We start from the raw sequence: 16,227 nt of genomic DNA, 5'->3' as shown, positions 1-16,227 counted from the left end.
CTTTCCTCGCCCCTTTATGCCGAAGCCCCTTGAGCCAAAGCCCAATCACTCTGCTCCATCTCACTCCGCTGCCCACTGGATATGGCGGTTTGATTTTTAAACTGCTCGCACTTTACCTGCTGACGCCACGTGCCTGCGCAGTCCTGCCCCCACTATTCCCGATGAGAACTTATATAGAAAACATATATAAAAAAAGAACCTTATAAAACAAAACCTTATAATAAAAACCTTATTTAAAAAAGAAAAACTTATCTGTTCCAAAGTCCCGACGCCTCCCAAAGCGAAACCCACGAAACCACATATCATTAATTAAACTGTGTACTTGTAGAACATATGTTGTAAATGAGGTTTGTTGGTATAAATTGTGCATATTAATTCTCTGCCACCAATTCATAAATTTAGACATCAATAGTTACTGTGAAGATAGTAGGCATTATAGCACCCTCTGGTGTAAGAGTTAGTAATGAATCTGTTGGAAAATTAGTGCTTATGCAAAATTAAGTTACTCCTATTAAAACAGTGAAAGTCAATGATGTGAAGATCCCTTCACATCTGATTACCTGAGTCTATGTTTTTGATGGACTTCCTGAGCACATCTAGAAGTATATCCATAATATGATATAATGGTATAAATCTGTTATTTTGTTTTTGGAGAAGGATCCTTCCAATATATGGAACCTTATTCTTGATTACAAAGCAGCCTATTATAACTAAATGTGTAATTATTAAGGATGAAATCATTAAATGATAAGAGGATAACAAAAGATAATCAAAGAGATTGGATAACCATATGCAAAGACATCATTTTAATGAGACATTTTCATTTTTGCATAAATTGGGATAAGCTGACTTTTTCAAGTCAGTAACATGGTGAACTTAGTGAGTATTTCAAAATAGTTTTTTGCAATAATGTGGCTTAGAACTAGTCTTAATAGATTTAGTAATGAGCAGAATTTAGTTTGCAATGTATTGGTCTGTGAGCATTTATCTAATAATGATCTTATTTGAGTTCAGTGTTGAATTAAATAACAAACTAAATAACTTTCCATTGTGAAATGTGAAAAATTGAAAGTTCCATTTTCACCTTGTTATGACCTTGCACCTTATTGTCTACCTACACTGCACTTTCTCTGTAGCTGTGACACTTTGCTCTGCATTCTGTATTATTTTACCTTGTACTACCTCAATGCACTGTGTAATGAATTGACCTGTATGAACGGTATGCAAGACAAGTTTTTCACTGTACCTTGGTACAAGTAACAACAATAAACCAATTCCAATATTTTCCCCCCAGTCCAATACCTGAATTTGTGTGTTTCTCTTGTTTCTCTCCTATCTCCCTCTTCCTCTGAACTCATCCATAAGACCCACATCCTGTTCCACTGACTCTTTTCAACTGCTGACCACACAACATCCCTGGCTACCATTTTGGGTGATGTCATTAGCAGTCGTCTCGAGATCCGTTTTCCTCTCTTTAATCAAAAACATATAATTTCGGACCTTTTAAACCACCATTCCAACAAAACGCCATTCCAACTTCCTGCATTTTGTCTTGTAAGCTCTTGAATGCATTATTTCCTTACAAATTCATGCTAACCTTGCCTCAAACTCCATTTTTGATTTCCTGCAATATTTCTGCCCTTACCACAGTAGTGAAATGGCTTTGATCAAAGTCATTAATCATATCCTGTGTAAATGTGATAATAAATCTATCCCTTCTCCCAATGACATTTCACAGCAGTACAGTTGAGTGGGGTTGCAGTTGTTTAGTTCTAGTTACAGGAATCTGTTTTGTATATGTGCCTGCTTCATTATGTCTGGTGCCCACCACCTTCCAAGGAATATCCTTGGTTCTCCTCCCATTCTTCTCCATTTGTCATCCCACTGCATGAGAATATAACTAAAAAATTAGGAGTAGGATTGGCCCCTCAAGCCTGTTCTATCGTTTACCAAGATCATAGTTCATTTTCTACCTTAGCACCAATTTTCTTGCACTATCCCCCTTATCTCTGATCCCTTGATATCTGAAAAACAATCACTGTTTTGGAAGAACTCAATGACAGAGCCTCCACAGCCCTCCGTGGATGAGAATTCCAAAGATTCACCACCCTCAGTGAAGAAGTTTCTGCTCATCTCAGTAATGAGTGGTCTACCCATATTCTGTAATTGAGACTTTCAAAGTTCTCACCTCAGGAAACATTCTCCCCTACATCTACCCTATCAAGCTCTTTATGAATTTTGTAAATTTCATGGAGGTCACCTTTCAATTTTCTAAAGTGTAGAGAATGTAAGCCTAGTTGATTTCTTCCTCCTACAGCAAACCCTGTCATCCCAGGAACCAGTGCAGTGAATCTTCCCTCTGACAAATATATCCTTTTTTAGGTAAGAAGACAAAATGTTTACACAGTACGGTCAAACCGAAGCCCTGTACTGAAATCGCTTGCTAAAAAAATCAACATTTATATGTCCTTCTGTTTGCTGCAACCATATGTTAGATTCACTGACTTGTGTGTAAGGTTACCCAGATCCATTTGAATATCACATTTCCCAATATACCATCAATTAAAAATACTTTTTTTTTGCACCAAAGTCTTTTCCCAACTTTCTGTTCCACCTGCCCTGTTCTCACCCACTCATTTTGAATCCCTTTTAGTTTTGTATCATCAGCAAACTTTTGAATCTGACATTTGGTTCCCCCGCTCAAATCATTGATATACTGAATGGGTGGGATCCAAACCCCAGCCCCACTAGTCACAGCCTGCCAACCTCGGAAAGATGCATTCATTAACCACTCTTTGCTTTTTGTCTGTAAACCAATTCTCAATCCATGCTAGTACATTACCAATACTAGTCATATCCTCAAAGAATTCCAGGTAATTCAAGAACAGAGTTTCACTCTCACACTCAACCCACTAGGTCCCCTCTACTGTACCTCTCTGCCCATCATTTCTCCTTTATCTGGTTCCACCCATCACCCTTCCTCAGTGGATTCTATACTCTGCAGCTCTCTGTCTCCATATCACCTCCAGCTTCTGTTGCTTTCTCCACCCTTCCCATCCCCCACCTGGCTCCGTCTGCCCATCAACCTCTCCTCACCTGTATCCTCCTATCGCTTGCCAGCTGCTGCCCCAACCCTTCTCCCTTGTCTCTTTCAACTGACTATCTCCCCTTTATGCTCAGTCCTGATGCAGGGTCTTGACCTGAAATGTCACTATCCCTTTGCCTCTACAGATGTTGCCTGGCCCACCAAGTTCCTCCAGTAGCTTGATTTTTTTGCTTCATATTTCAATGCCTTTGTACTCTCTAAATTTAAAGGTCATCCACATTACCTGTGATCTACTTTGGCTCCTGGTTAAATATGGGCTCAATTTTAAAAAAATTGCTCAACTTTGGATGTTGCAAGGATTTGAAAACAATCTCCCCATTTCCACAATATCCCATAATCCTCTGATATACCCATGCCCTCCTCATCCTTGAATCTGATTATTCCACTATTGGCCATGCTTTCAGGTGTCATCATTCTAAGCTCTGGAATTGTCTCAATAAACTAATCCTCCTCTCTACTTTTCTACTTTCAACACTCTTTAAAACTTGTCCCTTTACCTAAGCTTTGTGTCATCTATTTTAAAGTCTCTTATGTGACTTGGTGTCAGGTATCATATGAAATGGGAAAAATGTTTTTGCCACTAATACCTTTTCCTTTACTCTCAGAATACCTCGGTGTTAGAAAACCATCACTGGAGGTCAGCAGTGTGCGTGCTTCATGAATCTAAATTATTTTCACATTTTCAGTTGAGGAAGGTATGTATCTGATGGTTTGCTCAATATTATGTTTCATAATTTTTTAATCAGTGCATCTGTTGCATGTCTGAAAATCAGAACAAATTTAGTGTTTCTCAGTAAAGGGGTTATATACTTAATAAATAAATATTTTTATTTTAATTACCTTTACTTTAGTCATAAACGTTTGTCAATTTTCCACTTCCTGTGTGTTTACACCCTTGTCAGTGAAATGGGAAGATATTAACATTTTTTCCCCTTAATCCAAGTTCTAATTCTCCCTACACATTTCATCAGCAATGTGTGGAAATCTAAGAATTGTCTTTTATATTTCTACTATCAATCCTTTAACTACCTATTTGTCCACTTTGTCCCTTTGTTTCCAGTGGGCCTAAATCTCTGAATTCATTCTTCTTAAATTACTATTTTAGAAATCCAGATTAAAATTTCACACTTTGTCTGCACAGTAATGTTATCAAAGTATTTGTTTATATTAGTCAAACACATTGAATGTTCCTGCATTTTCATAACTCCAGTTGATTCTTAATGTTTTCATAACCTCCACCACCTTCCAAGCAAAGGCTTTGGCATCTCCTTGTCTGTAACTGCCATCATCACCCAACATTTCTCCAGATTTGACCTTTTTTCATCTATGATTCTCATTCCTTAATATTGGCTTTTAAGTGTTATCAGCTGCTTAAGCCCCTAATATGTGGAATACCATTTATGAATGTTTCCACTATTTATGACTCTTTAAAACGTATCCCTTTCTCCATAACTTTTAGTCACCTATGAAAATATCTCTCATGCAGCTCAGTATAAAATCTCGTTAATGGTTCTATGAATCACCTTGGCAATGTTTCATTTTAAAGTTGCTATGTGAATGCATTAATAAGTCAACGATCTAAACTCAGATGTTTAGGATTTAAGAAGAGTTGCTTCTAGTGAATTATTTTCTCACTGATGACTTCTGCTAAACTTATGAAGCAAAGCTCCATCATCAAGGACTGGTGTAAATGTAGATGGTCTTCCAGATAGATTGCTACTTATGGTTTTTGACCCCAATAATGCAGTAGTGCAATGGTTGCCTTAATTAAGAGCAAAGACTACCACCTTGAAATTTAGCCTGATCTTGTTGTTAATTAGTTTGAATCTCCTAAACAAGAATTATACTTGAGTGACAGGATGATTATTGTTAAATTAGCTAGAGAACTTGTTCAAGTTTTTAAAGAATATGCCCATAAAATTTCAAGACATAACTTATGGCATGATACTGATGGGCAAATCCAACTACAAGATGTTTGACCAACGTAGCCAACAAGCAGAAATGAGAGAGCTTTCACAACCGTATTTCCAGCTTTTCGAGATTTATGGCCTGTATTGTGGGGAGGATATTTAATGGATAGAGCAAAAAATGTATTTCAGTGGAGAAAGCTGAAGCATTTATATTTCAGCTCTTTGTAATAAAAATCCCATTAGGAATGCTATCCTCAATACTAAGTTTAAATATTAGTTTTAAGCTACATAAAGTGATTGCACATCTACACACAATTGATATCTACATTATTTTTTTTGAAGCTACCAAATGGAAAGCCAGCTGGGTTCCCTAATTCTAGCTACAGACATAAGCCGCCAGAATGAGTTTCTGTCACAACTGATATCTCGATTGGACATGAGTGACTTGTGTTTAGATGATGCCAGCCATCGACATTTCATGCTGCAGGTAACCTTTTATGTTCAGAATTTTCCCAGAGTTTAAATATTTTGTGTGTTGGTTTTCTGTTATAGGCATAATTCAAAATTATTTTGCTTCATATTTAAAAAGGAATAATATTGTCCACATTGCATTATGTTACTTAGCTCTACAAATATATCTACATTAATTTTGCAAGTCTTTAATTATTTTTCAATTACTGCTAACTTTTGATGAAGACATGATATTTCAGTATTGCTATTATGAAATTAAAGAATTCTCATTTATATTGTGCTTTTCACAATCTCAGAACATCTCAAAGCTTTTAACAGCCAATGATGTACTTCCTTTATTCAAAAATAACAATGTGATGAAGACCTGAAACCGTTTTTCACCAGTTTACTTAGATCATACTTTTTTTTTCTAGTTTGCTTTGATCAAAAACATGCATTGTCTAGGGCGTTGGGAATTAATACCTTTGTTGTTGTTCTAAGTAAAGCCATTTAATCTGTTAAATTCACCAGACGGAGCCATTGGGGCCTCAATTTAATGTTTCCTTCTAAAGATTGGATTTGTACAGTAGTTTAGTATTCCATCATTACTGCATTGATTGTCAGTCTGTATTTGTCTTTGGAAAACATACTTGAACTTTAAGCTGGCATTTAATTTAATTTTAATTTGCACATCTGCATAATTCTGGAGGATCTGACAATGCACTTTGTTATACTTGGAGTCACAGCGATATGGCAGAGATACAGGCCTTTTGGCCCACTGAGTCCTTGCTGACCATCAAGCACCCATTCACACTAATCCTACATAAATGCCATTTTTTTTATTCTTCATCAAATTTTACCACTCACCTACACATTAGGGACAATTTACAAAAGCAAAGTAACCTTTCAACCTGCATGCCTTTGGGATGTGGGAGGAAACCAGAGCACCCGGAGCAAACCCGCAGAGCCACTGGGAGAACATGCAAATTCACACAGACAGCACCTGAGGTCAGGATTGAAGCTGATCTCTGGCACTGTAAGGCAACAGCTCTACTAGCTGTGCCACTGCACCTCCCACTTGACTGAATATTATAGCCATAAAATATATTTTTGGGTATAAGTAAAATTTCTCTGTTACTTGATTGGTAAGGTTGTCGGTTATAGAGAATTTAACTGGTTGATGAAACAAATCACTGATTTCCCACCAGCCATTAAGTCTGTCACATCCTTCTAAATTCTGTAAATGGTACATTCGGTATTTAGCAATCTTTTCTCAGTCCTGTTCCAAATGCCTCATGTTCTGAAATTGTGGACATCCTCAGCTTTTTACTTAGACTTGATGATAAACAGACTTGATAACTTCCTGTATTTCACTCAGGCTGTAGCAAGGCTCAGTTCTACATTACTTTAGTTATAAAGAAAGGAGTTTCTCAAATGTTTTGAAGCAACATCACACAAAATTTTTAATATTAGTGAATCTGTGATCAAAATGTTCACACTGCTTTCATTCGTTCTTTTACTCATTTTTGTTTTCTTCCACTCCCTTTGTGTATGTGACACCCTTTCATTTTGTTCTCTTCTCTTTTCTCTTATAATTGTCTCTATCTTCTGTGCTATTGGTTATGTGCTCTGCCCATATGTATTTTTGTCTGTTACTTGGGGAGGCACAGTTCTGCTGCAGGTATTGCAGTTGTCTCAGCTCCAGTGACCTCTGGTACTGTTGTAAAGGAGTTTGCATGTTCTCCTTGTGACTGTTTTGGTTTCCCCAGGTATTCCAGTTTCCTCCCAAAGACATTGGTTGGTAGATTTACTGGCTATTGTAAATTGCCCCCAGTGTAGGCGAGTAGTAGGAGAATTAGTTTGGTATTAACGGGAATGTGGAAGATAAGGTTACAGGGAACCAAGTAGGGAAAAGGGACTGATGGGATTGGTTTGATAGCTGGCATGGACTTGATAGGCTGAATGGCTTCCCTCCATGATATTGGAAATATGAGAAATATGTTATGAACATACAAATAAGGAGTAGTTGAAGGCTACCTGGCCCTCAAATCTGATGGCTGATGCAACAGTAACCTCCCTTCTGCATTCCCTGCTAACCATGATATCCTTTCACACTCTTTGCTGAAAGTATTTCTCTACCCATGCCGTAAACAAAAAACTCTATTTCCATTGCCTTTTGAAGAAGTTTCAAAGAATCACAACTCTGAGAATAACTATTGCCTCTTCTGTCTTAAAATGGGCAACCTTTTATTTTTAAACTCCCGCATGTGAATCCAAATCTGCTCTGCAAAGACCTCTCAGGGTCCGTGTTTTAATTAAATCACCTATCTTAACTGTTTCTTTATTCCACTTGTCTTTCGCTTTGATGTGTCATTTCTCCTGTTTCATGAGTGCCTACCATCTCCTATTTGTTTTTCTTCTATTAATGTGGGGTATTTCCATTGAAATAATTTTCCACCTCTATCATTTAATGCATTTATCCACGTCTTTTTAAAAATTTGTTTTAATGTTTACGCTACATTGTTTGCTACCTTGTAATGTTTATGCTAAAAATACTGGAGGGTGGAAGGTTGTGTACACTGGCAGATTTGGCAGTCAGAGTGGAAGGTAGAGCTGGATTTGAGGGAATCAGTATGGACAGAGATGATCAAACATTACACTAGCTCCTGTGTTAAGGTCAAGTGGGCCTGAGCTGTTAAAATGGATCAAGTTTTTAAGTCTGACTATTTATATCATACACTGAAAATGACACAGGAGGCATTTGGCTCATCAAGTCCATTCATCTTATTCCTCTTTATTTCCCAGTACCCCTGCAATCTATGTTACACATGTCCTTCAACCATGCCGCCCCCTTCCCTCCATTTTTAATTCCTTTTGTTGTTAATTTACTGTAGCCAATTAACATACCAACATATCTTTAGGTTGTGGGAGGAAATCTGAGCACCCAGATGAAATGCACTCAGGGATTCTCTTTGTGAAGTTTTCCACTTCAACAATAAACCTGATCAATATTTGTGTCTGTGGATAAGGTTGCATTGATAAACTGCCCAAGCTTCTGTACAACCTTGCAGTTAACTGAATTGATAGGAATTGTAAAAAGTAGTCATGTAAGTGGTGGGCTAAAGGACACAAGAAGAATTTAAAAACAAACTCGAGCCACTTAATTAAATAAATAATTTGTTCTTTTTACAGATAGCACTGAAATGTGCAGATATCAGTAACCCATGCCGGCCTTGGGAACTGAGTAAGCAGTGGAGTGAAAAAGTATCCCAAGAATTTTTCCATCAAGGTATATTTAGTGCAGTGGCCCAATTTACAGCATGTTCTAAACAACTAAACTCTTACCCTCACTCAAGGATTATAGGTATTAGAAATATCAAGAGAAGTTCCACCTCATTAATAGAGGGCAAAGAAAGGCTTTAGCGGTATCTCAGCTGTTTGGTAAATTGAATGTTATCAGATGTAGTAGTGAATAAGTTAAAATCATGGAATTGGGGATTTAAAATTAATACAACTGAAACGTACAAGGAAAAGGAGTTTGAGTAATAGTAACTATATCCCTCAGAATTCAAATCAAGTCAGGCAGTAATTAGAAAAGTTAATGTAATATTGTGTTGATAATGAAAAACAGATCAAAGCTTTATTGTAAGTATGTTAATTTGGAACCCACACAATAGAAAAAAATGTAGCTAAATTGTAAAACTATAAAGATTGGCTTTTTGGATGATCCTGGCAAAAGATAATCTGGATTTTGCCTTGAAGTATCAGGTGTTGTATAGCTGTGTCATTCTAGATATGCAGACAACTTTTAGTAGTACCAACAAACCATGCCTTCACTTTGTGTTTCTTGTGAAGAAAAAAATTCTTGGATCAGAAGTTACAGTTTAATGTATTTTATTCTTTCCTGAATGTTTAACAAAAGACAAAGCAATCTAATACTATACATTGCAGGGGAAATTTATATATAATGAAACTGTTTAGCAGAATAATGCAGCAAAAAGGAGATAACCTGAAATTTTACTACAGAAACAATCGAGATAATTTATGTTGATTATTGATTGTTTTCCTTATGTAGGGGATATTGAAAGGAGGAATAAGCTAGATATAAGTCAGCTATGTGATCGCCACACAGAAACTGTAGCCAATATTCAAATAGGTGAGTGATTTAAGTTTCAAGAAAATACAGAGCAATTATCTTGTTATATTTAACCACTGCAATTATGTGAGCACAATCATGTGATTGATGAGATGGAAAAGAATTCAACGAGTAACAGGATGTATGACAAATGAGGAATTAAAAAAAAAATCAAAAATGGAACCAGTCATTTATGTTTTGAGGCATGGTCTTGAAGAAAAGCAAGTTGTACACATGTGAAAGCAGAAAGTTTTGGAAATTGAAGTAAAATAAATCAGTTGTTTTTCTTTTCTGCCATATTTTGAGAGTTGAATATCGTGACGACTGGATTGTACTCAAGTTCTTGTCAATTCACAGGACAGGGTGGAGATTCAGTAATTATGAGAATTCATAAATGTGTAATGGAGCATATTATATAGTTTCAAGTATAGTCTCCAAAATAAGTATTCAAGTTTTAATTTTTAGAAGAAATTTGGATTTGTGTTGAAGAACCATTAAATTTATAGGTATATACAACAAAAATATAGCAGTTAGTGGTTTGTTTTTAAATCTACTTGAATTGCCTGTAACAAAAAAAAAGTATTTAAATAGCATATTTTTAGTTGAACAGCTTGGTACTTGTTCCTTAGAGCAAAATATTGGTTACAATGCCAAATGTGAACCAAAATGAATTTACTCAAGTTTTCAGTAAATACTGATAACACAAACTTAAATGAATATTAATTATGTTTAACATTAATAAATATTGTTTTGCACACCAGGTTTCATAACTTATGTAGTGAAGCCTCTTTTTGTGGAGTGGTCTCGATTTGCCAACAGCACACTGTCCCAGACCATGCTTGGACATCTTAGTTTGAATAATGCTAGCTGGAAAGGATTATTACAGGAACAGACCCGGAGTAGAGAGGATACTGATTCTATTTGCGAGGAAATGAACTGACTTGTACCTCAGGAAAGCTGAGAATTCTTTTATTTCTCTCACTCCACTGATTCTGTGGGAGCTGGACAATGAGTTTTCAGCCTATTAGGCTGAATGCAAATGGGATGATGCTTTCAGGTGAGGAATTGAGATATACTTGTAGGCTTTCACTGCCATGGTTGTATGTGTAGCCACGTCAACATAATGTAATTCAATGCTTTCTTCAAAGCATCATATTGCTTTTTTGCTCCTTGCAAAGCCTGAACATAAAGCAATACACAAATACCTCAGTTGGCTTTTGTGAGACATTGAGCACATAAACTGCAGAGGTGGCCACACTGAAGAGAATGGGAAAAGGAGGGTGGCAGTGTCCCAGGAAGTGCCATTTATTAATGGTTAGTTTGAATACTGTAATACAGATTGATACTTGCAATTTCTGCACTTGGGGTTTTCTGTGGTTTTTTTTTAAAAGAAGGCTAAAATATGAACTTAATGAAAATATTCTTATGTTGGTACAAGAAGAGCTTTTATACTCTTCCCACCATTTTGGAGTGACTGAATGCATGCAAAGAAGCCAGTCCTTTTCTGCCTCAGAGATTTGTTTACAATGCTGTATTTTTGATACTTTGGTTCTGGTTCTTGCCTTGAAGCATAGTGAAAAAGGAACCACTAATTTGGGAAATGCTAGTTGGTAAGAAGATAGAACAAAATATGCTGCAGTTTGTTTTTAATCTTTTGTGATGCCATTTAAGTTTCCATGGAAGCCTCTCTTCTGCCATGGTGTTCCTTTGGTGCACTGTGAATCCAGCCTTCATCTCTGATCACAGCCAAGCTTACTTCAGCATATATAGCAACAAAGTGCTGCTGGCCTTTGCCTTCTTAGGGGAGAGTTAATGAAACAACTTAAAAACAGATTAATGGGTGAAATCAACAAAAGTGGTTTAAGATGTATGAACTGCACTTAATAGTTTATAATAAAGATCAGATCAGGATATTTGTCTCTGTCTGAAGCAAGTGATAACAGCTGTCTGGAATTTACAGCAGAACATACTGCCACTTTCACCATTCTGTTTTCTTCATAATGTGAAAACACGCACGAATTAAACAGCCAGATTGAAGAAAAATTGCTAAAATGCCTTAAAACTATGCACAAAGCTAAGTGACCAAATCTGTTTTTATTTGAAAGAAGTGCATTGTTCCTCGACCTTTTGCGAGTGAATTGTTACTCCCCTGTAGGCCTTGTCTGATGTGAAACTATGAACCCTTTGTAGGATAAGAATACAAACGTTCTTTTAAATTTCAAACATTCCATTTTGTATTTTACAATGTTTTAAATAGTTGATTATGTACAGTAAGCACAACTATATCTTAAGTTCAGCATTTTCCAGTGAAACAAATTGGTGCTTTTCTCTTTAGTTAACTTGTATTCTGGGACTGTTTAAAAAAAATTCTGTTTACAATTTGTTGCAACAGCCATCATTAGAGATGAAGGCTTCAATGTTAAGCTTAGGAACATTACCAGGTTGTTGGCAGAGTTGCCATATTCATATTTTGATATGCCTGTTGCTGTTTAAAATTTTGAATAAAAAATTGACATACCTTTTGAACTACTTGCCTGTTTGGTTTAAAGTTTTAATACTTGGAAATTCAGTACTTCATTGATGGTATACTGTTTGACATAGAATTAATTGTCAAATTTTAACTGGATATAAAGCAAAAAGGTTTCATAATTGTATCAGTAACAAATATTGTAAATCACTGGAGCAAGAAATAATTTGCTGGAGGAACTCAACAGGTCAAGCAGCATCTGTGGGGGTGAAAGGAATTGTCAACAGACCGATGCAGGGTTTTGACCTGAAATGTCAACAGTTTCATCCCATCCACAGTTACTGCAGCAAATTGTTTGGTGCTCCAGATCCCAGCATCTGCAGTCTCTTGCTTCCATTGTAAATCACTGAACAAAAGGCCTTTAGAAAACTGCTGTTCACCTGCTGTTTGCAAAACAAGTTTCCAGTCACATCTTAAAAGTGTAATAACTGAAACAATGCCAATACAATCTCTGCAGAGTGGAATGGAAGATGGTACAGAAAGCTTAAACAATATAGGACCCCCAAAGATAGTTGCAATGCTGCAGCAGGAGGCTACAGCTTTTTTCCAGATTTGGTCAAAATTGCAGTATATGAGGGCTGCAAATCATGTAACCCATAATTGAAAAGCAGATCTCAGTTTAATAGTGCATAATGTTGTTTTGTATGAAAAGTCATTTGTTATCCAAAGTTTCAGGGAGCTACTTGCAAGTCATACTTAACCAGATACTGATATTTAAAAACTACCATGTCCACAGTGCTCTACTCACCATCCCTCCAGTGCTCTTTTCCATCTTGCCGATAGTATCAAGATCTTCTATAAGATGCATTCCAGCCAAGGTGGCAGTAATTTGTAGAGGGAGGAAGTTTAATGTGCTAGCTCAACATTTTTCCTTTCATTGACCTTGCATATTAACTTTTTCTACTTTCACAAATGCTGCCTAACCTGTCAAGTATTTTCAGTATCTGCTGCATTTTGATTTAAAACATTTCCCATGCTTTTAAAAACACCCAAGCCTCACGCTGGTGAGGAGAAAGGATTTTTAATTGAAGCAAATGCAATAGGCAACAAAGCAGTCAGAAAAACACACAGCTTCTTGAGACAGTCTGGCTGTACAGAGGTCAAATGGTTTCCACTCCACCAAGTCAGGTAGCGAAACGTGTTTTCTTTTCCAAGCTCAATTACCACCACGCTTTGCAGCATTATTACATGGGAATCACTCAAGTATATGTACTTGTGTCCATGTCTAACAAGCTCAAAATCTTGGAGGTAGGCTGTAATGGATGGTTATTCAAAGAATCTTAAGATTGTCTCTATCAGTTCTTTAAACTTGCAGTTAAAGCCAGAAATGACATGAACACTAATACAGTAATGATAACAGTAACTGATATAGCAATAGAATTTGTACCCACCAGTCTTGTACCCCTGCATTCAGAATGAGATACTGACTTGGATCTGGAAATTGTGATCTATGTCTGGGCCCTGGATACCTCCTCCCTAGTTTCAGGATTACCCCCTAGGCACTGCGCAGGAAGCAGGGAGATCAGTCCTCCCATGGATCCACAGATATGAACTCCCAGAGCCATAGGAAGGCAAGTGCTGGGTTATGAACAGCACAAACAGCCACATGGCTCTGTTGACCCTGGTGCTAGAGGGAATAATATGAAAAGGCCAGATTTAGCTGCTGTAATGGACATTCAAGGTCAATATGACATAATCCATTACAGTGAAAAACTGTATTTGTGCAATGCCTTCCACAATATCAATGTTCCAAGTGCAATTGAAGTGCAATCATTTTAATGTAAAGTTTTGGCAGGCAATATTCTGGAGCAAGCTACCAGAAATAGCAATGTGCCAGTGACTTGATGATCAATGTTGCATTGATGTGGATTGAGAGATGTTGGTCAGAACATAGAAAATTAAATATAACAGAATTTACACCACAGAAATAGGCCATTTGACCCACCTGGTCTGCTGATAATTGTATTTCATACATCTTCATCTGCCTTAGCTTTCCATTCTCTTTTGAAAGCATCCATTTGTTTCAACCACTCCCTACCGTTGTAAGTTCATCTTAAATTACCCTTAAATGATTTTTCACAATTTGGTTTTGTTAGTGACCATCTTATACAGACTGGCCCCAGTTTTGGATCCTGCCACACGAAACCTTTATCCATATCCACAGTCTTGTTCATAATACTTCAATCAGCTCCGATTTCCACTTCCATCAGCTGGTCAGTCTTTTCCTACAGACATGGTGCGATCTAGTACCATTTTTGGACATTGCTACATTTTTCACTAGAGCTTTTTATTATACATGGATCATAAATGCAGCCTAACCCAGGGTTTTTAAAATTCTATCCCCAGAAATTAATCCCAGCATTGTTTTTAATTGACTTGTTGGCCTTAAGGCCATAGCTCTTTGTTCTTCTATCCCATTTAAAATTTTCCTACAAAAGTGCATCACCATAGAACTCCTGGATTCAGTGTTATGGCATCCAAGCAGCCAGGTATATGGCTGTGATTGTTGTTTGTCACTTACTCTCAAGACAGACCATGGCATCTATAGTGTTGCGATGTATCTGGAGATGGCTGATCAGACCAATCCAGGCTCAAGATTTCCTTTGACACAGGTGACAGAAAGGAATACTCTAGCATCAGCCATTCTTGATTTGAGATTCTCTCTTCCTCTGCTTCCTCAAATGAAGCAGCACTGCTCTTCATGCAGGTACACTAAACAGGACCATCCAATGCTTGTTCCCAGTAGCATGCGTCAATATTTAAACTCTTCAGGGATGTTCTGAGAGTCTTTGAATCCCTTTCTGTTCACCACATGATTGTTTGCCCTCAGTCAGCTCTCCATAAGTTTGCTGCTTTGGTATTGTGTCATCAGGTATTCTGAGATGTCCTGCCCACCTGATCTGTGATTGTTTTTTTAAAACAATATGTAAGTGCTGAAGAGGTTTGTTTAGGACAGAATCTCTGTCTGGAGTCTTGTCTTGCCACATGGTGTGAAGTACTCTGCACAACCAGGTCATGTGGAAGTGGTTAAACTGTCTGGTATGTCTGCTATACACTGTATATGGCTGTGATATGACTTGCAGGACTTACTACAGCCCAAGATAGCTACTGACCCACTTCCATCTCTTGACATGCAACAGCCATTGTTTTGCCAGTACTAAGAGGAGGAAGAGAGGCATTTATATGATTACAGAGAAGGCTGGATGAACAGTAAATCACTCATTGTGTGTCCAGGAGTACATTTTGCAAAAGAGCACTTTTCATCAACAAACCCAACCCATTTCTCTGTGACTCAAAGTGGGAGCAAGGAAGGCTACATTTGAATAGATATGTCATTAAACACATGCAGAAATATTTTGATATCAATCTGAATGCTTACCTGTTTATTTAGGCTATCACTTGGTTAACTGGGTTTCTAGCTTAAGCTGGAGTTTTCCTTTGTAAATAACTGTCAGGTGGCCAACCCAGGCTCAAAGGATGAGTAGAAGATTGAGAGAAGATACAATAACTGAAAATGAGATGACAACCAAGGGAATATATCCTAAAAAGTCCATGCACATTAAAACCAATGGTGAATTTGGGGACCAGCCAAAACTAGCTCACATTACAAGTGGTGCAAACGTGGTCATGGAAGTGAGAGTAGCTGTTTGACATCAAAGCAACATTTTAGGGAACCCGAACAGGACTGGTATCAATCAGCATCAGGGTGAAACTCAGCATCAGGGTGAAACTCAGCATCAGGGTGAAACTCAGCATGAGCTGGTGTCAAACATAGCATGAAGAAAATGAAGGACAGTGGGATTAAATTTTAACTACTCCACGTGACTATGGTTATGTGGTGCCGTTTTTTTTTTATGGCATCCAGAAGCCTTTCCTCTACAACCCATTTAGTATAAATGTAATAAAAACTACACATCAGTACAAGGGAAACAAAACGATACAATTCGCTAATGTACTCTGACTCCTACAATATTCCAACAAAATTTTCCAGCAACCTCAGACTTCTGTCTGGGGACACTATAGCCTTTCTGACCTCAGTACCAAGTTCAGTGATATCAGAAAACCCAAACTGATCCAGAAATCCCCCTCCAATATTTTT

General features: G+C 37.3%; 1 protein-coding gene across 1 annotated transcript in view; it reads left to right on the top strand.

Annotated features, from left to right (window-relative positions):
• Positions 1-10,562, top strand: part of pde7a (phosphodiesterase 7A) — a 108,280-nt gene extending 97,718 nt beyond the window's left edge. Inside the window, 5 exon segments of the mRNA XM_052022603.1 lie at positions 3,712-3,807; positions 5,363-5,503; positions 8,659-8,755; positions 9,542-9,622; positions 10,363-10,562. Of these exon segments, the coding sequence (XP_051878563.1) occupies positions 3,712-3,807; positions 5,363-5,503; positions 8,659-8,755; positions 9,542-9,622; positions 10,363-10,562 (615 nt within the window).
• The last annotated feature ends 5,665 nt before the right edge of the window (positions 10,563-16,227 follow it).

This window comes from Pristis pectinata, chromosome 9, assembly GCF_009764475.1.
Source record: "Pristis pectinata isolate sPriPec2 chromosome 9, sPriPec2.1.pri, whole genome shotgun sequence".
In the NCBI taxonomy this organism is placed as follows: domain Eukaryota; kingdom Metazoa; phylum Chordata; class Chondrichthyes; order Rhinopristiformes; family Pristidae; genus Pristis; species Pristis pectinata.
This window is presented reverse-complemented; position numbering and strand designations above follow the sequence as displayed.